At 40.1% G+C, this 26,048-nt stretch overlaps 1 protein-coding gene across 1 annotated transcript in view; it reads left to right on the forward strand.

Moving 5' to 3' along the window:
• Nucleotides 1-26,048, forward strand: part of PATJ (PATJ crumbs cell polarity complex component) — a 167,885-nt gene that overhangs the window by 94,921 nt on the left and 46,916 nt on the right. Inside the window, exons 29-30 of the mRNA XM_081325227.1 lie at nucleotides 16,359-16,555; nucleotides 25,920-26,011. Coding sequence (XP_081181353.1) covers nucleotides 16,359-16,555; nucleotides 25,920-26,011 — 289 coding nt within the window. The remainder of the gene's footprint in view (nucleotides 1-16,358; nucleotides 16,556-25,919; nucleotides 26,012-26,048) is intronic.

Raw genomic sequence — 26,048 nt, forward strand, 5'->3', positions numbered from 1 at the left:
GCATCGAAAATAGCAAGATTTCATGCCTTCTTATTTGATGGTACCATCAATGACTTTGCTTTCTAAAAATCATGAAAGAAAATGTTCTACATTCTATATCAGAGGTCCCCAACCTTTTGGGCACCAGGGAGAGATGTTTTTCTGTGGGCCAGAGGGGACGTGGTTTTGTGTGCTGCCTGCATCCCGTGGATAGGGCTTTGCTTGTTTGTGTGGACCGCTTGCTGGCATGTTGCGGCCCAGTACCGGTCCATGGACTGGGGGTTGGGGACTCCTATTCTATATGAAATACAAAGTACAGATTATATGGCTTCTTCCAATTTACTGATGATGAACTGTGTAATTGTTCTTGTTTTTAATGTATACTACAGCTCTGAATTTCTTAAATTAGAATTTATAATGTAGTTTCAATTAAGTAATTCATTTTTTTAAAATAACTGTTTTTGCAATCAGTACTTACAGTATATACACTACTTACTTTAAAGAGCTAAAGTTGTTTATGATAAATCTATAATAACTGTACAACAATCTACTAATATAAAGTTAGATTAAACAATTAGGGATGGCCAATATAACAGTTATTGTACTGTATAGTAGGATATAACATATTCAAGAAGTAAATATCTTTATAAGAATACGGGCTACAGGGTTTTTTTTAATAAAGTTCCTCACTAGAATTGCTGTCAGTCTAAGAAGGTTGGTTCTGAAAATGCTCAGCTACTTTGCCTCTGTCTTGCACATTTTATAAATTTATTGAGGGTTGCCTGTTTTGTTGCTTGATAGTTGCAGACCTTGAGTGCATGTGTTGTTCTAAGATAAGATTGTTCAAGTTATAGGAAAATTTAATAGTATTCCTGCTTATTTCAATGGTAAAAATTGTTTGAACCACAACTAGTTAAATTGCAGGGTTTTAATCTGCTCCATTTAGGTCTTATAAACTATAATACTTAAATTAGAAGTTTTAACTTCACAGCCCATGATTAGCTTTTAAAACTGAACATTCATTTCAAACAAATGAAACTTTTAAAAAATATATCAGTGTAAATCATACTTTGAGGTGGGTAAATATTGAATTATGAATATAGTACTGTCAGATCAAATAGATTCTATGAATGTCTCCTTTTCTTTCTGCAGATTTGTAAATGATTATCAGGGCAAACTTTTTAATTTATTTACTCCCACTAATTAAGACATTTAATAATGTTTTATAAATTGGTGGGTATTGTGTAGTACTGGAAAACATAATCAAAAACTAAATGTTCTTACCAACATCTCCCTTGACATTTCCCCAAACTGATTCTAACATTGTTACGCTGTTTAATAATAAAGATGGAAGCTGTAACCTATATTGATAATAAAGATGGAAGTTGTAACCATATTTGTGTGTCTCATATAGACACTTGAATGTGTTCATCAAGAATAAAATGGTGCCTGTTGGTAGCCAACAGTTGTTTGTTGCTTACCTGTGGTCATGCCTCACCTCCACAATTTATAAGAATGTAGGTAAAGAGCTACCTAGGGTCCTGAAGGAAATAGTGGAAAACACATTGCCTTCCAGTATATTATTAAAATATTAAATTTATGTGCTGCCCATTTCACTGATAAGGTGAAATGGATGTGTCTTGTGACTGGCCTCAACCTCCATGAAACCATTTTGTAACTATGCACCACCAAAGTAATTATTTGTGATAAAATCCAAGATGTATTCTCAATATTCCAAATAATAGTCTCAATAGGTGGTTTTTAAAAAGATTCTAATCCATGAAGTAAAATCTATGAAAACAGGCATTTTAGTATCTCTTATAGGAAAATGGCATGATAAGGAATGTCTCAGTGAGTGGGACATTTAAGCATATTGCTGATCTAAAAATTAATTGCTGATCTGGAACCAAATCTTTTCAAGCTTTTGGAGATGTTCAACAGATTTGGTTTTTGGTTTTTGTTCTGAGATTAAGTTATTTTACTATTGTCAGTTCAGTAGCTTTTTGTAAAGATTTGAAAGTCCTACCAATCTCACAGTTTATTTATATATGAAACTGTTTGGTTCTGATAGACGAGGACTCAGAGTGGTTTAACAAGGAATGAGTTTATTGAATACACAAAGTCAACTGGCAACTGTCAAATGTTGCAACCTTTTTATAGTGGAACTGTTTGAACTGTAACCAATCGTTGGAGACTATTTTCCCGCTTCTTGTTTATGGCAACCAATGATTGCAACAGAATCTCCCGCTCAAACCCCACTACTTTTGCAATCTGCAATCTTCCCTGTTTGCAACTATTTACATACACAACACCCCTTACCCCCCAGTTGTTGTTATTTCTGAACAAAATCCTTTAGATATTTTGGTGGCTTATGGATTCTAGAAGGGTATCTATTGCTCTGGCTGCAAGGGACCCCTTTTCCTGAATTTATGCTTGGCTGATTGTCTCTGTTGGACCTGGGCTCTTGGCTACCCGACTCAGATGTTTCCCTGTTGCTGATTTGTGTATTTGTTTGTGCTTGAAGATTAGTGGTCACTGGCCTACCTCGCAGGGGTGCTACCCAGTCAAATTGACTAAATGGTTGTTGTTGAGTACCAGGGGGTGAATTATTTTGCCTTTCCTCTCCCTCACTCTCTGGCATGATGTTATTACTGAACCTGGATGTACTGTTTCCCCCCAATATATTTTGGTCCCCATCTTCTGGCAAGCATCCACTAGATCTCTTCCTCAGCTGATCTAGATGTCTTTTAATGATCCTATTCCCTTCCCCCTCAATAATGTACGACAAGGGACCCAAGATTTCAGTAACCACCCCTGGAATCCATTTGTCCCCTTGGGTATAGTTCCTGGCCCAGATTAATTCCCCCACTTTAAATGTTCTATTTGGCATGTCCAATTCAGCGCTTGGTATAAGTCTGTCAGGGTGTAATCTGTCCAATTTGGTGGTCAATCTCCTTCCCCACCTCATTTCAGCTGGACTTTTGCCTGTAGCAGCGCATGGGGTCGAATGTTGGGCCAGCAAAAATTCGGCCAGTCTTTGATGCCAGTCACCCCGAATGATTCTTTTTAAGGCGTCTTTCGTGGTCCTCACATTTCGTTCAGCCAAGCCGTTGGTGGATGGGTAGAAGGGTGCTGATGTCTTGTGCTTAATCGAGTTGGCCTTGAGGAAATCCTGGAATTCAATAGATGTGAATTGTGGCCCATTATCAGATACGATGACATCCGGTAACCCATGAGTGGCAAAGAGGCCCCTTAATACCTGTATTGTTCTTCCTGAAGTTACTGAACTAACTGGTACTACCTCTAGCCATCTAGAGAAACTATCAACCACCACCAGGAATGTTAACCCTTGGAAAGGTCCAGCAAAGTCAATATGGATCCTGGACCAAGGATTTCTAGCTAACTCCCACTTATGCGTACGGGTGTGTTGTTGTTCTGGCCTAGAACGTTGGCACAAATGGCAATTGGCAACACATTCCTCAATGTCGTTGTCCAGACCTGGCCACCACAAGTGACTCCTAGCCAACGCTTTCATCCGTACTATTCCTGGGTGTCCTTCATGTAATTCTAATAGAATAGCTGATCTGTGGATCCCAGGAATAACCACACGATTTCCCCACAGTAAGCAACCCAGATGAACTGATAGTTCATCTTTCCTTCTAAAATAGGGAATGTATTTTTCATCCGGGTTGGCATTTGGCCACCCGCTCAGGACCCAGGCCATTACTCTCTTTAAAGTGTGGTCATTATTTGTTGCCACAGCTATGTCTTTAGCAGTTAGAGGCAAGTCAGGGATGTCCTGTAGGGACATTATTTGTCCCACTGGGGCAGGGTCACCCTCGGTGATGTTTAAGGGCAGTCTGCTAAGGGCATCTGCGTGCCCCATGTCCTTGCCCGGTCTGTATTGAAGAGAGAATGAGTATGCTGAGAGGAAAATGGACCATCTCAGCATCCGGGGTGACATGATTTGGGGAGTCTGTTTATCTGTGGTAAACAGTCCCAACAGGGGTTTGTGGTCTGTCAGTATGGTAAAGTTCCTACCATAAAGGTAGTCGTGGAACTTTTTAACTCCAGCCACGATTGCTAATGCTTCCCTGTCTATCTGAGCGTAGTTCCGCTCTGCCTTGGTTAGTGTCCTGGAATAATATGCTATTGGTCTTTGTATTCCTTGGTTGTCTAAATGGCTGATCACGGCCCCTACACCATAAGGTGAAGCATCGCACGCTAGGTAAATTGGTTTATTTTCTATGAAGTGGGTTACAGTTGATTGGCTGGAAAGAATGTCTTTTAACGTTTGGAAACTAATTCTATGTTTCTTCTGCCACTGCCAAGGAGTCTTTTTATCTAAGAGCCTATGGAGAGGTTCTGCAATGGCAGCCTTGTGGGGTACAAATGTATGGTAGAAGTTTACTAAGCCGAGGAAGGCTTGTAGTTCAGCCTTGTTCCTAGGCTCAGGAGCTAATTTAATTGCTTTTATTTTTTCAGGGGTTGGATGGACCCCATTTTTGTCTATCCTGAACCCCAAGAAATCAGTGGACTTAACCCCAATGCAACATTTTTCCCTTTTTAGTTTTAAACCAGCCCTTCTAAATCTTCCCAATACCTGTTCCAGTCGCTCCACTAGCATTTCTTCATTTTTTCCAGCTATCAAGACATCATCAAAGTAAGGGCATACACCTGGTATACCCTTTAAGGTCCTCTCCATCACTTCTTGAAAGATGCCTGGAGCTGCTGCAATGCCAAATTGCAGTCTGTGGACTCGGAACGCCCCCTTGTGGGTAACTATCGTCTGTGCTTCTGCAGCCTCTTCAGAAACAGTCAACTGTAAGTACGCATGCGCCAAGTCTAGCTTGGCAAACATGGCGCCGTCCTGGATCGTGGCGAGGACCTGCTTCACCGTCGGGACCGGGTAAGCATGTTTTTTCATTCCAATGTTCAGGGTGGCCTTGTAGTCAGCGCAGATTCTCACATCCCCATTGGGTTTGAGGGGTGTGACAATCGGCGTTTCCCACAAACCACCCTCAACAGGTTCTAACACGCCTTGGCCTACAAGCCTCTCGAGCTCGGCCTCGATTTTTTCCTTCAGGGCGAAAGGCACCCTGCGGGCCTTAAGCCTGATAGGTTTTACTGAGGGGTCTAGATTGAATTTAATTGGGGGTCCTTTGTATTTACCCAGGGATCCGTCGAATACGTCTGCAAATTCATTGCAGACTGATTCGAGGGTCTTATTTTTAATTATTGAATTTATTCCCCCGATCCAAATGCCCAGGGCAGGGAACCAGTTAATGCCAATTAGGCTAGTCCTATGACCCTCAGTTACTATTAAATCTAAATTCCCCTTAAATCCCTTAAATTCTACGCGAAGACTAATTTTCCCTTTTATTTTAATTGGGCTTTTTTGGAAATCGGTTAATTGAATTTTTGTTGAACTAAGTGGAATTTTTCTTCCACTTATTTGTTCAATCCTATCAAGGGTTTCACTGGAAATTATTGATACTGAAGCCCCTGAGTCAATTTCCATTCTGCAAGGAACCCCTTGCAGATGGACTATGATTTTTAATTTTCCTTCTGGAAAATTGCCATTTTTCCCAATTCTCCTGCGGTTGACTCGAGCCACCTCCCCTAATTTTGGAATTTTTACCCAGGGTTTAAGGGACTCCTTGCCACTAACGTTAGGGGTTACCTTACCTTCGGGCCACACATCGACTTCGTGAAGGCGGTTGTCGCGAACACGGCTCCTGCAGATGGCCTGGATGTGGCCGGTCTTCCCACACGCCCTGCACTTTGCGGTGCGGAATCGGCAAGATGCGCGGGGATGGTTGCCGCCGCAGCTGCCGCACCGGTTCTGTGGTTCATTGTCGCGCGGTCTGGTTGCGGTGTCCCTCCATGGTCGTTGAGGCCCTGTCGCTTGTCTTTGCGGAGTTGCGGGTTGTTGACGTCGGTTAGGTTCGGGCCCTTCGCTTCTGGGTGGTCTTGGCGCCAATTTTCCGAATCGCCTGGAGACTTCGGCGATATCTTCTTCCCACTGCTGGTCCGCCTCCCCGCAGTCCACATAGCCCTCTTGGTTGATCTCGGACGATGCTGCCATGCTACTGCGGGGGGGGTCGCGATACCCGGTTGATTCGTACGTTAGAAGTTCGTCGATCACCTCCTGCAGATCGCCAGTGGGTTTGGATATAATTCTGTTTTGTAGCTGCTCGTCCCTCAAGCCCAGTACTACACGGTCACGAATTCTTATTTCAAGATTATCGTATTTACATCGTACTGCGGCTTCCCTGACGGCAGCGACAAATTTTTGTATGGACTCTCCCGGCCTCTGGTTTCTTTTCTCGAAGATGCGCCGCCAGAATAGTTCGGATCTCCTAGGTGTAAAGTGGACCTTTAGTTTGGCTAGGAGATCGGCATACGGCACGCTTGAGACCGGTTGCGGTTGACACGGACCGACAGCGACTCGATAGACCGGTGTGCCGCAAATCGTCAGTAATGCTGCCGCTTTTTTCCGGTCGTCTGTGATTCCGTTCACTAGCAGGAACCCTTCGACCTGTCCGACGTACTCTTCCCAATCTTCGGGGAAGTTTGGGTCGAATTCCTTCAATGACCCAATCTGCGCCATTCGGAGAATTTTTCTTATTCTGCCGCGGCCGCTCGGTTGACTTTGACACGTATTCGAATTTGCCGCCTTTGCGCGACAATTCCGCCAATTCTCTGGTCTTCTGTCTATCCCACCTTCGTCGCCAATTGTTTGGTTCTGATAGACGAGGACTCAGAGTGGTTTAACAAGGAATGAGTTTATTGAATACACAAAGTCAACTGGCAACTGTCAAATGTTGCAACCTTTTTATAGTGGAACTGTTTGAACTGTAACCAATCGTTGGAGACTATTTTCCCGCTTCTTGTTTATGGCAACCAATGATTGCAACAGAATCTCCCGCTCAAACCCCACTACTTTTGCAATCTGCAATCTTCCCTGTTTGCAACTATTTACATACACAACAGAAACAGTTTATATATTTATATATGAAACAGTTTATTTATATGAAACCTTAAAATCACGATCGTAGAATAAAGAATTTCTTTTTTCTTTTTTCTTATAGTTTTTAAGGCTCATTATATATGGTTGTTCAGAGGAAGACATGTCTTTGTCTTTTTGAAGGAAAATTTGGCCAAGTATAAGAACAGTACAGAATTTTATTTTCCTGGTCTCTTCAGAAAAATAATGTCTTGCTAATGAACTGGTGAAATATTATGCACAAAAGAAACAGTGTAATTTTGTGTAGATCTCTTTATGGATGTGATCCAACAACACATTTGAACTTTCCCATTCTCTCCTATACCTGGAGTTCTCAGAAGTGCTGTAGTACATAGTGAATTATAAAGATTTAGGGTTCAACAATAGATGATAGGTAAGCCGGATGGGTGATTGGAATAAGCTTCAAATTGCTTCAAAATGTGATCCTTCCACTCCTGATAAAATAAGTTTTTCAAGATTTATCTGCTGGATATTAAATAACTCCACTACTTCTAAGGGAGGAAAAAAATCAGAAGTCTTTGTGTAGAAAAATGAAAGCACTATTATTGCCTTGTAAATTATATGGTCATAAAAGCAGATAATGGAATTCTTTGGGGAAACAAAGGCTAACTCTTTCCCATTATTTAAGTAGCATTTGAAAAATTACACAAACTGCAGGGTAGCATATAGAATGGCAAAAATGATGAACAAAAATATCTGAAATGCATTTGTCCTTATGCTCAATAAATACGGCAGTTATCTTTTAAAATGCATGTTAAAGGCCTGGAATCAGTAAAATACTGAAACATTAGCAAGGTCAGCACACAGAGAAAATATTTGACAAATATATAACCAGTTCAAGATTTATACCAGAAATCTTGGAATTTAAAGGAAATATTGGCCTGCAAATATGTCCATTTATGACCAGTGATAAGAAATGGAGGTTGTTGAAGTCAAGAGTTCCTTTAACCTCAGTGTGTGTAATTCTAGTGAAAAAGCATTAATTTTAAAGGAAGAACTGTCCACTGTAGCTCTATGCAAACACCCTTTACTTTAATAAATTTTAGGGTATGTTCTTTTAGAGGGGGAAATACTGAAATATAGTATTGAGGAAACGTTTGTTACTGAATTTCAGTCATCTATTATTTTACTTTAATGCTATTGAGGAAGAGAAAGTTGCTGGGTTCCTAAAGTGGGCTTCAAGCAATATGATTTCTAGAAAATTAAAGAGATTAACAAATTAAAAAAATACAATCTGAGTACTAAAAGAGATAACAGACAGTACAATAGTGTGAAGTGTTTTTTCCATATGCTTTCCCGAGAAGCATGACATACTGAAATGAAATATTCCATCAATTCAAGAACAAAATACTAGGATGTTGCTTGCCTATTTTTGGTTGGATCCAAGCTTAGTCAAAATATGTAGAGGTGCCATGCTAACATCAGTAATACTTAAGATGATTCTAACTATAGCAGTCTCTAATCCTATTCTACCCTTTCAATTACATCTCCAATAAGGTGTTCAAAACATTTCTAACTTTCATATATTTATCCAATCTTCAGATAGGTGCTAACCAATTTTATTGTGACTGTTTCTGTACACATTTGTATATACAAAATAAGGGACACTAAAGGAAAATTATTCACATCAGTAAATTGAATGAAGAAGTGGTCTGAAGATGATGTATTTCATTCAAGCTGCTTGGGTCCATCCACCACTTGTCCTGAATTTATACTTGCTCATTTTGTATGTATATTTCCATTCTTGTGACAGAAAGACATTCTGCATACAACTCGACAATGCAATTGAAGACATTGGAACCACTGTACTCTTAAATAATAAGATGCAATATCTAAAATAAAGTCTAGAACTGATCTGCAGAAAAGAAGAAATAGGGTTGTTTTTTATTTTCATCTGTGCTATTGAAATGTATGTTGTTTTTAATATTAGGAAAATTTAACCTAATTTTCTTATCTGTGCCTTGTTTATTCCTAATAAGGAAAAATTAATGGCATCTGTTTCTTTCTGTTGCTCTTTTATTCTTCTAATAAGGCTTCTGCTATGCCATTGTTAGATATGTTGTCTGTTCAAACTGGACTACGGAAGTTAATGTCTGCTAAGTCAAAATGCTTTATTACAAATAACTTCCTGCAAGAGTACCGGTTGTACTTAAGGAAGGAACACAGTGTATTCACTCAATCCAACAATAATTTCATCACAGTGTAATTTAGGCTTAGATTTCTTTACACAAAGAGGTCCCTTGTAGAAAGGAACTGGTTGTAATTCATTCTTCATTCTAAAGATGTAGAAATATAATGAAACGGTGTGATTTGAGAGCATGTAAGATTCCCAGTTGAGTATTCCACAAGTCATGTCAACTGCTGTCTAACTGAAAAATGGAGAGCACAGATTTCTATGTACATATTCAATAAATTATAATTTACACTATGAATGGAAGAGTTTCATGCGTGAAGCACAAATTAAATACAGAATTTTAAGTACGGCTTTGCATTCATTAAATATATAATGTCTATGTTAAATGGTAGCCTAGCAATTAAGACAAGCAATTAATTAAGGGCTTGTTGATTGAAAGGTTGGCAGTTTGAGACCTAAGTACCAACTTGCAATATGATGGGGTACTTAGGTCTCAAACTGCCAACCACATGATGGGGTGAGTTCCTATTCTTGCCCCAGCTCCTGCCAACCTACCAGTTTGAAAATATGCAAATACAAATAGATATTTGGTGGGAAGGTAACAGCATTTTGTGTACCTTGGCATATAATCATGCCAACCACAGAGGTTTCTTCAAACAATGCAGCTTCCTTTGTTAGAAAACAGAGATGAGTACTGCTCTGGTAAAGTCAGACACAACTAGACAGGGGAAACCTTTACCTTTTTACCTTTAAGAGATGTCACACATACCCATATGCACACTCATACACTCCCCGCAGAATGATGCTGTTATGTACTGGGCTTTTGGAATATCACCATGTGCGTTGCTGGAGAACCGTTAGTTCTCCAGCAACGCACGTGGTGATATTCCAAAAGCCCACTACATAACAGCATCTCCGGTCCTGCAATTGGTCAACTTTGGGTGGCAAACATGGGTACAATCTGATTGGTTGCTTCCAGAGGGCCTGGCTATATATTGTGGCAGGGTGACTCCAAATCCTCAGTACAGTTTCTGCTTAAATAAAGTATGAGTTTGTCTGTACTCATTTGCGTGTTCTCGTTCCTGCTCATCAGAGCCCACGACATAATAGATGCTTTGCCACCATTTCGTCTACACTTTTGAGTTGTACCAAAGGTTTCAATATAGGATTTAGAATTTGGACATACTGTATTTATGAGTTTCAAAAATATGCCATAATTTCTGTTTCAAAACATGTTGTTATTGAGTTTTGCATTACTGCACTTAGTCTTTTCACTTAGGAGAAAGGCAAGACATAAATTTTAGCAAGAAAAAACACCATGACTTCTACAGTGTGATGTTAAGTGAAATTTTGGCTTGGTTCCCACCTTGTGCAAAACCATGTTGAGGTTGGTTATTTTCAGCTCACCTATTAGGACTTAGTGCTGTATATTAATCAATACAATATTCAGCAAAATATAGTTTAAATTCCTGTGCGAGTGTTACATGTGAAGCAGGCCCTTAAAATGATAACTTCATTGAGAAAATATCAGCTAGTTTGTGATGTATTAGCACAAATGAAAAAAAAGTGCTAAGTTACTGCAGAATTAATGGTAATTCAAAAGGCAAAAGCATCATTTTGAAATCACAGAGGTCCAGAGCTGTTTTCAAACAGACACAGAGTCCTTGTGCAGTACTTGAGATTTTTTTTTATCTTTAGCACTATGTTTATACTAGCTCCAATGAAGAATCAATAGCATAAAATACTTACATGAATCTGTTGCTTATTGTCATGATCACCTCTAGGATAAGTCTTCATGACCAGATACATTTAAATATTGTAATATTGCATAAATTTATATAAATTTCTTCTTGTAAATGCTTTTTAATAAATTGGAAGGATTTAACATAGTTATTAAGAAAAGTAACAAGTACTAATCTAACCTTAGCAACATTCAATAGGAAACTGCTTGGAAGTTGAGTCATGGCAACTGGACCCCTTTTCATTTTTGTCTGAAATGTTTTGCCCCTTGTCTAAGTAGCTTGAACTTTAGTCAGTTCAATAGGAAAATACCAGAGTTAAGTATTTGTAGACTTATTCATACCTGATTTTGAATTATCTTGTGGGTTTAGAATATAGCCAATTATATCTTTCAGCTTAAACATTACCTCACTCATTTTTTCTTCCCATACAAGAGCTTTTATTTTACATAAATGAAATATTACATGCTTGTGTGATGCTTTTTTTAGCCCTGTAGTTCCTAAGATATTTTTGTAATGTTGACAACAGTGTATTTTAACAGTTCATATCATTGTCATTTAGTAAAGAAATGGTAGAGTGCAAAGTGTTCTGCTTTGTTCAGTATTTATAAATATGAATCCATTTGAAATATGAATGTTAGTGAAGTGGTCAAACAAAACATACAAAAATATTTTATATAATTATAAATTATTATAAAACTTTTATTCATAAAACATGAAACTCAGTCAACTGAACACTCATTATTATTATTATTATTATTATTATTATTATTATTATTACTATTACTACTATTATTATTATTATTATTATTATTATTATTATTATTATTATTATTATTATTTAATAGGGAAACATGTATGTATTTGGACTTTCCATGAAATAGCAACTTTTCTTTTGGGCTCAAGCTTAAATGAGGATTTATTTGAAATAACTATTTTATACCATGCAAATAGTTGAATATACAACTTGATATATTGATGGTATGTCAGATTCGATATAGTGTGGGCAATATCATAAATAAAGTTTAGGAGAAAAGTAAAATAGTCACGAGATGGCAAAGTCATTGATAAAAATGATAAATTATTTCCTACAATGTCCAGGTCTCCTTGACCATTTACAGACAGGAGGTGACTGTGCTTCCAGCTGGAAGTTTGATTATATATAAGATTGAGTGAGGAAAAGCAGAAAAATCACCTGAAGACCGTATTCTGGGTTTCTGCGGATTGGAAAATGGGTTGCCCACAAGCTGCATAGGCACATATAGCTAAAGTCTCTCAAATGGAGCTTAGCTCTTGAGAACTGCATGTCTCTGTGATGCTTTTGATGGACATAAGTGGTGGCCAAAAAATTGCCATTAACTAGGATTTTTTGTCTCCCCAAATAGACAGCACAGCCCTTTAATTTTTTAATGGTCCCATTTCCAACTATAGAATAGAATAGAATAGAATAGAATAGAATAGAATAGAATAGAATAGAATAGAATAGAATAGAATAGAATAGAATAGAATAGAATAGAATAGAGCTGGAAGGGACCTTGGAGGTCTTCTAGTCCAGCCCCCTGCTCAAGCAGGAGGACCTATACCATCTCAGACAAGTGACTGTCTAGCCTCTTCTTAAAAAATCTCCCGTGATGAAGCACCCACGATTTCTGGAGGCAACCTGTTCTACTGTTTAATTGTCCTCACTGTCAGGAAGTTTCTCCTTAATTCCAGGTTGCTTCTCTCTTTGTTCAGTTTCCAACCATTGTTTCTTGTCCTGGCCTCTGGTGCTTTGGTGAATAATGTGACCCCTCATCTTGGTGGCAGCCCCTCAAGTACTGGAATATTGCTATCGTGTCTCCCCTATTTCTTCTTTTCTTTAGACTAGCCAAAACCCAAGACCCATAGCCGTTCTTCGTATGTTTTAATCTCCAGGCCTTTGATCACCTGAGTTGCTCTTCTCTGAATTTTTCCCAAACTCTCGACATCTTTTTTGTGATATGGTGACCAAAATTGGCTGCGGTACTGCAGTATCCAGTATAGGTTCAATTCTGCTTACACCGGCTGACCCCAGTGATCTGTAAGGTGGTAGCTTTTTTAAAAGAAATATTCATTTTACCTGCTGTTTCCAATACACTGCAGGAGAGCTAGATACAAATTAGCTCCACTGTTGAACATAGGTCTCATTTTAGAAATCACAGAAGCCCAGAGCTGCTCTGAAACAGACAATGAGTCCCTGTGCAGAAGTGCCTTTAGTTTTATATTTGGAGTGTTTTGTATTATAGCATTATCTGTAATTTTATTTAATAGTTTCTCTTCTGTCAGAATGTACTTTACTGTTTCTATAGAAACATTAACTATTGCAATAACATTATTATCTTCTAGATGGAAGGGGAGATTAATATATATGTATATAGTTTACACACACACACACACACACACACACACAGACAGACACTTGTTAACTAACTCATATTTATGATGGTTGCAGTGTCCCAGGATTATGCGATTGCCCTTTTGTGACCTTCAACTGACAGGTCGTAAAATGGGGCAAAACTCACTTAACAAATATCTCACTTAGCAATGTAAACTCCAGGCTCAATTGTGGTCGTAAGTTGAGGACTATCTGCATATTTCCTTCCTTCCTTCCTTCCTTCCTTCCTTCCTTCCTTCCTTCCTTCCTTCCTTCCTTCCTTCCTTCCTTCCTTCCTTCCTTCCTTCCTTCCTTCCTCTTGAATGACTGCCCATCTTAAAACACAATTCTTGGTGGCTCTCACAATAAAACCCAGAACTATAAAAACCTGGTCTTAGATCAGCATTCAAGTACAAAGACAATTGGACTCGCAAGATTGAATTTATTAGTCACTGTTTCCATCAACAAATTATATTTCAGAAGACACGTTTATATTAGAAGGTGTAACTTTCCTGTCCTTATTTAGTGGGTGCTTATGCCTGATCAACTTTCAGGGCCTCCAAATATGCTAGATTACTTCAAGTAGAACTTCATTTGTTCTTAAGATGCTTTCCTTTTCTAGAGAGCTCATCCGTAAATATTGGCTTTCTGATACTGAATCTGGCAACGTTGCTGATCACGGCTGATTTTCTGCTATGTATTCAAAATGGACTGTGATTAATACATACATATATGGATTAGAAAACAAACAAAAGTATACGACATCATCAAGAGAGTAAAAGAATTGAAATGGAAATGGGCTGGTCACATAGCAAGAAGAACTGATGGCAGGTGGACCAAGGCAGTCATAGAATGGATCCCACTCGATAAAAAGCATCCATGAAAGATACCTAAAATAAGATGGATCGATGCCATCAGCAAGTATTGTGGGCCTAACTGGCAAAGACAGCTCACAAACATATTAGTTGGAAACAGATGGAAGAGGCCTTCATTCTGTACTGGATAGACAATGGCTAAAATGATTTTGTGTGTGTGTGTGTTAAATAGCGGGTTCTTTGGCACAGGAATGAAGACGTGAAGGTGAGTACAAGGTAACTCTCGCTGCTGGCTGTTTCGGTGTTGTGTGTTGGGCTGCTTTTGGAGTCGGTTGATTTCTTCGGTGAGCTTGGCATCCTCACGGTGCACCATTTCTTCAGACTTTGTCAATTTGGCAGGCTGCACTGTTTGAATGGCGCCCCTGGCAGCTTCATCGGCCATCACCTCGTCTTGTGCTTCAGAAAATGTTAAATTGGGCCTAGCAAAAAGTCTCTGCTGAAGCGTTCTGTCCCGTAGACCGCAGACGAGTTGGTCTTGTAGTCTCTCTTCTAAATTTGCAAAGGCGTGCGGCCTGACTCAGGCCCGCTATGAACTCGGAAGCTGATTCACCTGGTTGCTGAACTCTTTGGTCGAACTTGAACCACCAAGCCATTTCAGACATCTTGGGCTGGAAGTGCCTGGTTAGCTTCTTTTTGAGGTCTGCGTAGGAGACTGCTTTGATTGGTGTCGGCGCGAAAAGGTTTTCGGCCAAATCAAAGGTTGCTGGGCCGCACATGCAGAGTAGCGTTGCGGCCTTCAGTCCTTCTTCCGCAATCTGATTGGCCCTGAGGTAGTTTTCTACTTGTGATAGATATGATGGCCATTCCTCCAGGTGTTTCACGTCAAATTCTCTCAGTTTCCCGACCTTCGGCATTCTTTTGCTGGTTCCTGCGTTCTTCCGGATCCTGCTTCCAGGCTCAGGGAATTTAATTTAATTTAATTTAATTTAATAATTTGATTTCTATACCGCCCTTCTCCCGAAGGACTCAGTAGAATGAATCCACTGAGCACGAGGCCGCTAGCGTAGCTTGCTAGCCGACCTTGAGAGGGGGGGGAATGCCTTTTGCCTCCGGCGTGCGCTGCGTTTCCCTTGTAGACTTCAACTCTTAATCAGTGAAGCAGGATCCCACCCTCGTCACCACTGTTAAATAGCGGGTTCTTTGGCACAGGAATGAAGACGCGAAGCTGAGTACAAGGTAACTCATAGTTTATTTCGTGCAGAAACTGTACTGGGGAAAAGGCTGCAACTAGCCGCAATATATAGTCTAGCCCCTAGGCGGCAGCTAGTAGGTTTGAATCAACCATTGCTGCCTGGAGATAGCCAATTGCAGCGACTGGGTTGCTGGAGAGCCGTTAAGCTGCTCCAGCAACCCATGTGGTATTCTTTAAGAGCCCAGTACATAACTGTGTGTGTGTATCATTTCTTCTTTTGAGAGCGGACATTGGAAATTCACTTTAATGTGTGCTACTGTACACACAGAAAAGTGACAATAAAAGTTGTCTTATCTATCTTATCTTACATAGGCTGGGTGAGATAGAAGTCCTGATTTAATGGGGTTGATTCTGGTCCAGATGTTGTATTAAGACCTGGCTTGTAGCTCAGTGTGTTTATTGAAGCTGTTTCCTTCCTCTGAGGAAGTCATTTTTCCAATGAAGTCATGACAGACGCTGATAAAAAATCATCAGCATGATTTTGGGGTCTCGTGTCATTCCTTAAATTAATATATTGCTTATTCTGAACATTCATTGATGCTCCATCCAAAGAAAACTTGGCAGAAATTCAGGTTGCTTAAAAGTAGCCATGGCATGTACAGCCAAGCAATCTTGTCATCTTTTAAACCATTTCTCACCCTTTGCCTTAGAGCTTAGCTAGCGTTCTCTTGATATGTTCTTGTTTTCCACACTTATCTTGCTTCTAAATTTGTTTCCCTAAAATTGTTTTGACATTTCTTCTACCCCCTAGATTTTTTCTTTCTTCAATAACAATAGTATTTAATTACGGTTCAACTGATACTTACAGAATGAATGTTATTTTTTAAAAAAATATTGCTGTACCTTTCCTGTTGAGTTGGTGATCAGAACAGTGAGATAACCTCCCAAAAGAGATTTATTAAAATAGGCAGGATTCTCCATATGGTAACCTTCTTTGAGTAAATAAGGCAAGCTGGTTATGTTGCACAGAACATGCTTTCCTATTCATACTATGCATTTTTATCTTTCTATTTTTAGAGAAAATCAGACAAAGATATGCAGAACTGCCTGGAGAATTGCACATTATTGAACTTGAAAAAGATAAGAATGGACTTGGACTCAGCCTTGCAGGCAACAAAGATAGGTCCTGCATGAGCATTTTTGTTGTGGGGATTAGTCCGGATGGCCCTGCAGCAAAAGATGGAAGAATGCATATTGGAGATGAACTTTTAGAGGTAATTTTTGATTGTATAAGGCTAATCAAATGGTTTTGCTGATCATGGTGAAAAAAAGTTGTTTAAGAGAACTGTCAACAAAATTAATGGTGGAAGTTGCTATAATGATAGAGAAATTATAAACAGGTCACCTTCTACTTGTTTCTTTTGTCCAGAATAACAGATCAATTTTTATGTCTCAACCTAGACTTCAGAATAATTCTGATGCTGTCAGGCAAGGATTTTACTACGTGAATATGTTGCCCAGTTTTGTGGTGCTTGAAAACATTTACTTGGAAGTGTTCTCTATCCCATAAAACAATTTAATTTATATGTATGGAATGTAGCAATCCCATTTGGTGAATATCTTTTATTTGGGATATTTGTTCTATGCACATTTTTCCTTCTATTGGTTGAGTATTAAAATGCTGCAGGTGCGTTCTGTACTCAGTTATTTTAGAGTGATGCGTATTAGAATTTATTATTTATTAAATTTACATGCCTCCCATATTACTATCAAGCAACTCTGGGTGGTTTACAGTAACAAGATAGATAACTGAAAAGTTTGATTTACGCAATAAATCAAAACATTAATACTAACAACAAACTAGAAAAAAGGATCCGTCCACAAATGAGATGGGGGGGTGGGATCTTATCTAATCTATTAGCCCGCCTTCAGAATGGGAAGTCAACATCAGCTAGTTGGCAGAGCCAGGTTTTCAGGCCCCTTCAGAAGGCCAAGAGATAAGGGTGGATCACGAGGCACAGGAACCACAGCAGACAGGGCTGTTCTCTCAGACCCTACCAGAGACAATTCCCTGTCTGACGGGACCCACAGCATGTCTCTTCTGCTGGAATGAGTGGAGCAGGAGAATCCCATTGGAATTGGATAGTTCTTCAGGTAGCCATAAAGGGTTTTAAAGGTAAAAGGCAACAACTGATTGGAACTTGCTTCAGGGTAGTCTTATAAAAAAACATTAAATACTTAGCTAAATTGGTGTTTGCACAGGTAGCTCATGAGGTAGACACTGCAGGCTCAGGAAGAAAGTGTTGCCCCAAGTTTTATTTTAACTTCAGACTCGGTGATCAAAGACAGAAACACCAGGCCCAAGAGACCTGTTGTTTTAATGCGGCTTCAAAAGGAATGTTTACAATAAGAATTGTAGGAAAGTGTACACTAACTAATCCAAAAAGTACATTGGTAAGAACATACAAAACTGCCTTATATCTTGTCAGATTATTCATGTATTCTCAGTAGGCCTCCATTCTATTACAGCCTTGTTGTTTTACTTTATACCAAATATATTCCTCTATTGATTTTACTGAGCTCTGGCCCTTCCATACATTTCAGAAACCAATTCATTTTAGTACAGACAGGCGAGCTATTATTCTCTCTCATTTTCAATTCCTCATCTGTATATGGGGACAATGCTAGTCTGGCAAGCGTTGATAAGGTAAAAAGGAAGGTTCATTGAAAGTAGTGGCTGAAAAAAAGATGCTGGTTTTTCTTTAGAGCACTCTTTCTTCCAACAGAAAAAGAATTCAGACTCAGAAAAAAACGCTCAACATTTACAGAAATTTCACACTTTTAAAAAGCTGGCTTTCAGTATAACTTCAACTCTGTGACCTGTGGAGCAATCATATAGAACTGTCTTATTCGTGTGTCTCATAATCTCCCTGTGGAGCTTCCGCATATATTGATCATGTCACCTAAAATTAATGAGAGCTGAAGTACAGTAGATCTAATGCATCTTGGCAACTATCACACAGCAGCAGAAAGATATTAGAAATTGGATTTCTGATAGGCCTCTGCTGAAATGCAAAAGATCTGAAGGTTAACAGATAAGACAAGACTGACATATCAAGGTATGTCAAGACACACTGCATTTTTTAAAAATATATATTTTATTAAATTTCCAAAATGAATAATAGGATAATAGGAAATAATAGGAAAGTAATAGGAAAAAATAATAGGAAAAAAAGCATGAGAAAAAAAATAAAGGTTTAATAGGAAAAGAAAAGAAATATAGAAAAAGATATAGAAAAAGAGTAACTTCCAACTTCCTTCAGTGCAGGTACAGATATATAATAACTTTGCCTCTTGCTCTAAGTTTAAATAAAAAATTAAAGGCATAACATGTAGAACATGCGTAACAAACGAAAGCAATAACATTACAGAATATTTCTATAATTGAAACAGATCTAGTCGTCAAATCTACAAATCAGAGTTTCTATTCTTTGTGAGCAAGAAATCCAAAAGTGGTTTCCAAATGAAAACAAAACTAGCAAATTTCTGCTGTTCATCAAAGTGGCCAATTTTGCCATATTACTCGGCTCCATTCATTTCACAACCCATTCTTCCATTATAGGATTTTGCATAACTTTCCACCTGTGTACATATAAAAGCCTTGCTGCTGTTATCATCTGCACAGTAAGAACCAAGGCCCCATGATTCCTTTCCAATCGGTGTGTCTAAAAGAAAAACCTCTAGTTTTGATTGTGCATCAATTTTCAGTATCTTCTGCTGACTGCCGACTGCCAGCATTTTGGCAGTTCGATCCTGACTGGTTCAAGGTTGACTCAGCCTTCCAACTGTCAAAGTCATAAAATGAGTACCCAGTTTGTTGTGGACAATATGCTGACTCTGTAAACCACTTAGAAAGGGCTGTAAATCATTGTGAAGAGGAATATAGGTCTAAGTGCTATTGCTATTTCCAACACTTATGTGACATTCACTTATACCCTTTGACAATTTATCAGGTATTAAATACCAATGATACATCATTTTATAAAAAATTTCTTTCATATCATAACTCAATATACAGTCCTTTATGCCACATGATTTCCCCTAGATTTAGCATAATATTTTATCCAAAGCTTTGTGCCCATTTAATCGTACAATTTTTATTGTCCTCCTGATTCATTTTCAATAATATTAATACACACACATACATATAAATAAATAAAAACAATAAGATATCATTAATATAGGTATCTTGACTTCTGATCACAACTGAGCCCAAAATTACTAGTTAGCTTTTGTCCTATTTTGCAACTTTTCTTGCCACAGCTATTAAGCGAACCACTGCAGCTGTTAAGTTAGTAACCTGGTTGTTAATGGGTTCCCCATTGAGTTTGCTTGTCAGAAAGTTACAAAAAGTGATCACATGACTCTGGAACACTGCAACCATCATAAATATGAATTAGTTGCCAGGCATCTGAATTTTGATCATGTGACCACAGCGACGCTGCAATGGTCATAAGTGTGAAAACGGTCATAAATCACTTTTCCCAGGGCCATTGCAACTTCAAATGGTCACTAAGCAAACTGTTGTAAGTCGAGAATGATCTGTACATAGCTCCCTTGCAAAACCTGTTTCTTCGTCTACAAAAGCAAATTTCTTTTTGTTCTATTTAAAATGGCTTGACTCCATCAATTCTATTTAGTCTCCTGATTTCATATTTTTTGGCTGATTGTTAATTTTAAAACCTGCTAGCATAGCAAATTCCCTTAATTTTCCCATTAATATTTCTCCTCCCTCTAGTCTAGAATATTTTCCAAAACTAACTGGTTTGGTTTTGCGACTCAGTTGCTTTTTAATAAATGTTTAAAAATTTTTTTTTTGCAGAACTAAAACAATATTAAAATGACCTCATTTGTGCTGCACGTAAGCAAGGCTACACGACATATTCTGTAGGAGCATGCTTTTATTTACATTGATCTCAACGAAATGGGTGGCACACAAATTTAATAAATAAATAAATTTGCAAGAGGCAGGATAAAGTATTGTAGGACCACCAACATATCTAACCCACTTTCCCCACTGAAATTCCTTGACATATAAACTGCTGCTTGTGTTTCTGCATTAGCAAAATTTTAGCTTGTGAGTTACAAGAATAACCAGCCATACTAATTCATTGCAAACTATTATTATTTCATAGGAAAAGTATTAAATAAGAGAATAACAATAATGTAATAATTATCTTATTTAATACTTCTCCCCAAAATTATTTCTCCACATACTCTTCTGTTTTTGAATACTGTAATTAAATAATTAAATCAACCTGTTTTAAAAACCAGTTAATTATATGTAGTTCATTTACAAAGCATTTCTAATATTAATTTTAGAGTGCAGAATATTAATTCTTTCTTAAGCTTTCTTCAGGGGTTGAAAGTAACATTAATGAAATGTAAACATTCTTGAACAACATAAGACCCAAAATAATCAGAAAGCAAGAGTTAACTTTAAGTGCCCAGTTTAAGCTAAGTAGTTTTAGAAAAGGAAAACAAAGTTTAGTAGAAATAATTTTTCAGATTAATATGCCTCCCTTCAAGAAACACAGCCATTATATCCTCTTTCTTAAATTTCACCTATTAGTTTTCATTATCTTACATGTCACATCCCCCTTCAGCAAAATATTTATGATGCCATTTGCTCTAAAATTGTTGCCTACAATTGGAACTGTCTCGGTTAAATAATGTTTTTAATCTTTGTTCATAATTTGGCCACTCTGTTCATTCATTTATCTTATTTCCTGTTGAACTTTGTTATTTCTTTTTCCTATTTACATGCATTTCACTTATGATAATGCCTCTAAATCAGTAGATTTTAGTATTAAAGTAAACAGTTCGTTCTTTCATGAAGCCTGCTTGAGCTTTTATTTTTTTAGAAGAAACCACAACATGTTCTGTGTATGTGTGTTCATGTTTTAGGGTCACATATTCACAGTTTATAAGATTAGTAATAAAGTAGCTTGGCATCCTGCTAATAGAGATCAAACTTTCTGACTTTTCATTGGAAGCATTATTTGATTAAATCTACATCTGAGATCCTTTATTTGCTTACATCTAATGGACAGAATCTTGCCAAACTAAAGCTATAAATTTCTAACATACTACATATATTTATTTTATTTTTTTATTTATTTTTATTACATTTATATACCGCCCTTTCCCGGAGGACTCAGGGCGGTTTACAGGGAATTAAAAACCAAAAATACAAAAGTTAAAAACCAAGTTTAAAAAAGATTAAATTTATCCCTGTACAAATAAAACCCCCGATTAAAATAAATTAATCCTCAGCCTGGGCCAGAGAGCTCGAAGAGCCAGGTCTTCAGGCCTCAGCGGAATGAACGGAGGTCGGGGGCAGTCCTCAGCTCCACTGGCAGCTGGTTCCAAAGGGCAGGCGCCCCCACTGAGAAGGCCCTATCCCTGGGTGTTACCCGCCGGCAATCTCTTACCAGTGGGACCCTGAGAAGACCCTCCCTGTGGGAGCGCACTGGACGAAGGGAACCTGATGCCGGCAGCAGGTGTTCCCTCAGATACCCCGGACCCAAGCCATGTAGGGCTTTATAGGTGATGACCAGCACCTTGAATTTCACCCGGAGGGCAACCGGAAGCCAATGCAGCTCGTGGAGTAGAGGTGTTACATGGGAGTATCGGGAGACCCCCATCACAACTCGCGCGGCCGCATTCTGCACCAGTTGAAGCCTCCGAGTGGTCCTCAAGGGCAGCCCCATGTAGAGAGCGTTGCAGTAGTCCAAATGGGAGGTCATGAGCGCATGAGTAACTGTGCGTAGGGCATCTTGGTCCAGATAGGGTCGCAACTGGCGCACCAGGCGAACCTGGGCAAAAGCCCCCCTGGTCACGGCTCTTATATGATCTTCAAAATTGAGTCGTGAATCCAGGAGGACGCCCAAGTTGCGAGCCCTATCAACGGGGGGTAACACCTCACCCCCCATCGTTAGAGATGGAATAGTCTGGTTGACCCGAGATGCCGATATGCACAGCCACTCAGTCTTGGCGGGATTGAGACGAAGCCTGTTTCTCCCCATCCAGACCTGGACCGCCTCCAGGCACCAGGACATCACGGCGAGGGCATCGCTGGGTTGGTTCGGGGTGGAAAGAAAAAGTTGGGTATCATCAGCGTACTGATGATACCCCACCCTGAAACCACAAATGATCTCACCCAGCGGCTTCATATAGATGTTGAACAGGAGGGGCGAGAGAACCGACCCCTGAGGAACTCCACAAATGAGAGGCCTCGGGGCGGATCTCTGCCCTCCCGTCAACACCGACTGCGAGCGGCCCAGGAGATAGGAGGAGAACCACTGTAAAACGGTGCCTCCCACTCCCAACCCCCTGAGATGCCGCAGCAGGATACCATGGTCGATGGTATCGAAAGCCGCTGAGAGATCTAATAGGACCAGAACAGAGGAGCAGCCCCTGTCCCTAGCCCTCCAGAGATCATTCACCAGCGCGACCAATGCCGTCTCCGTGCTGTGTCCGGGTCTGAAACCCGATTGGTACGGGTCCAGATAATCAGTTTCCTCCAGGAACAGAGGAAGCTGATGCGCCACCACACTCTCAACAACCTTCGCCAAAAAGCGAAGGTTGGAGACTGGACGATAGTTATTTAAAACAGCCGGGTCCAAGGCAGGCTTCTTGAGGAGGGGTCTCACCACCGCCTCCTTCAAGGCGGCAGGGAAGACACCCTCCTTCAAAGAAGCAGTTATTACTGCATGGAACCAGCCTCGTGTCCCCTCCCGGGCCGCATAAGCTAGCCAGGAGGGGCACGGATCCAACAAACAGGTGGTGGTGCTCAGCCTCCCCATGATCCTGTCCACATCATCAGGGGAAACAGGGTCGAACTCAGTCCAGATAACATGCTCAAGACCGTCCGATTCCTCCACAGTCCAGACCGGTCCGGATCTGAGCGATTTTGTCCGCCAGATGATGACTAAACTCCTCGGCTCGTCCCCGCAAGGGATCCTCCCTCACCTCCTGATTAAGGAGGGAGCGAGTTACCCTAAACAGGGCGGCCGGGCGATTATCTGCGGACGCGATAAGGGCAGCAAAGTAGTTAGACTTCGCCGTCCTTATCGCCGCAAGATAAGACCTTATAAAGGTTCTTAACTGCAATCGGTCAGATTCGGATCGGCTGGACCTCCAACCGCTCTCTAGACCTCGTCTCCGACGCTTCATCTCCCGGAGCTCCACAGAGAACCATGGAGCCCAGCGGGATCTGCGCCGGGTCAGAGGTCGCAAGGGTACAACGCAGTCAAGTGCCCCAGCAGCCGCCCTTTCCCAGGCATCCACCAGAGCATCGACTGGGCTGTGGGTAAGGGTGATGGGTATAGGCCCAAGCGCCCTCTGGAACCGTTCCGGGTCCATTAGGCGCCTGGGGCAGAACCACCTGGTCAGTTCCGCAGCCCAGCGGCGGGGGGTGGCATAACGGAAAACCAGCCGCAGGAGGTAATGATCTGACCATGACAAGGGGGTGATGGTTGGTGAACCCCCTCCCAGATCATCCAACCACTGTCCAGATAGGAACACCAGGTCGAGAGTATGATCCCCCACATGAGTCGGGCCCTCAATAACTTGGGTCAGGCCCATGGCCGTCATGGAGGCCATGAACTCCCGAGCTAACTCAGACGACCCTCCCAGTGACGGCAGGTTGAAGTCACCCAGGACTATAAGCCTGGGGAACTCCACCGCCAGCCCTGAGAGAGTGTCGAGCAGCTCGGGCAGGGCTGTTGCCACATAGCCGGGCGCCAGGTATGTGAGCAACAAGCCCAACTGAGCCCGAGGACCACATCTCAAGAAGAGGGATTCACTCCCGGCCATCTGGACAATGGTGGCCTCCCGCGGACACAGAGTCTCCCGAACAACCACTGCCACCCCACCACCCCTGCCCTGAGCCCGTGGCTGGTGTAGCACCCGGAAACCTGGAGGGCATAACTCGGTCAGAGGCACCCCTCCCTCCGAGCCCAACCAAGTTTCCGTAATGCACACCAGATCCGCACATTCCTCCTCGATCAGATCATGAATGAGGGGAGCTTTGTTAACGACGGATCTGGCGTTAAAATAGAACAGCCTGAGCTCAGGGACCTGATCATGAGAACCTCTAGGGCAGGGGTCTCCAACCCCCAGTCTGTGGACTGGTACCGGGCCACTGCATTCCAGCAACCGGATGCGGGCAGTTCACAAAACTAGGCCCCCGTCCAGTCTACGGAAAAATTTCACTCCACATAACCAGTCCCTGGTGCCCAAAAGGTTGGGGACCTCTGTTCTAGGGTGTGGCTACCCTGAAACTCTTCCTCCATCCTCTATCCAGCTCCAAACTACTCAGTTTCTTAAGCTGGATGTCTTTCTTGGAAAAGTCTGGCTTGTCACAAGTTTCCCCATCTGTTCCTCCAGATGCATATCCCCTAACAAACAAGACTTTTACATTTTTAATTTTGATTCTGAAAGCAGAACCGCCTTTACAAAAAATGTATGCAATGTATCCAGCCATCAGTTTTATGAAATTCCCCACTAACTTTCATCAATAATTTATTTTTAATTTACATTTTTCCAGTGCTTCTTGCTGCAAAAAACAACAGTACCATTTGATTTTCTAGCACTTTCTGATTTCTGTGCATAAAAAGTTGTATTTTCCAACTTCTAGAGATTTTTTTAATTTTGCTATAACAAAAAAATATTTTTTTAAAAGTTTCCATTCCTAGATCTGCTATTTCCTATGTATAAAGCCATCTTTGTAGCAACTAACATCCCAACACATTTATTATCTTGACACTGTCATAAGATGCATACTATCCATATAGACACACATACACACTTTCCATGCGAATAGGACCATTAAATCAATCATTTTGTGCATGCTCTCTGTCTTTCCCTCTCTCAAAAATTTAATTTTACAAAACGTAAGTATATATTTTTAAAAAAACTGCTAGCATTACCCATGAGTGTTTGCAAAGACACACATAAAAATTTAAATCTTGCTTTGCATGGAATTTTGCCATGATTTCAGATTTCCAAGCAAATGCCTTGAAAAAGATTAGCCTTAACTATTTTTTGCCTTTCATGTATTTGTATGCTTTGTCTTCAAAAAACTGTTGGTGTGCTTAAATCTCTCGGTAATACCGATCTGTGACTTTAAAAGGAAAATGGTACAGTAAGGTAAAGCTCCAATATGGCTTGACTTGATAATAGATTTAAATCTCCTTTATTCTGCAGCATTTCCAATACATTCAGTCATATTGTTTGAAGTGGCATATGCCCCGAATTATGTTGAAGCAATCAATCTTACTCCCTGAATTATAGCAATGACATAATTATTTCCTGTTGATTATCACCATTATTCCCATGATTGGCTAATGTAATGCTTTTTTTAAAAAAAAAAAAGCCAGAAACGTCCTGTTTTTCAAGGAAGAAATTACACTCTCCTCATCCACTTTGCCCTTTTACTTTTCTTTATTTTTGCCTGTAACTCAATAAGATTTAGAGAAAGGGAAGGGGATTTATGCAATGTTGCAATAAAATTAAGAAGTAATAGTGGACCTTTTGCTTCTTTTTAATTGGTAAATGTTCTTTACAAAACAGATAAATAACCAGATTTTATATGGGAGAAGTCACCAGAATGCTTCTGCAATAATTAAGACGGCACCATCAAAGGTCAAACTGGTATTTATACGGTAAGAATGATAATCATTAACAGTTGGGCTGATGAGG

This window comes from Vipera berus (genome assembly GCF_964194415.1).
Source record: "Vipera berus genome assembly, chromosome: 3".
Classification (NCBI taxonomy): domain Eukaryota; kingdom Metazoa; phylum Chordata; class Lepidosauria; order Squamata; family Viperidae; genus Vipera; species Vipera berus.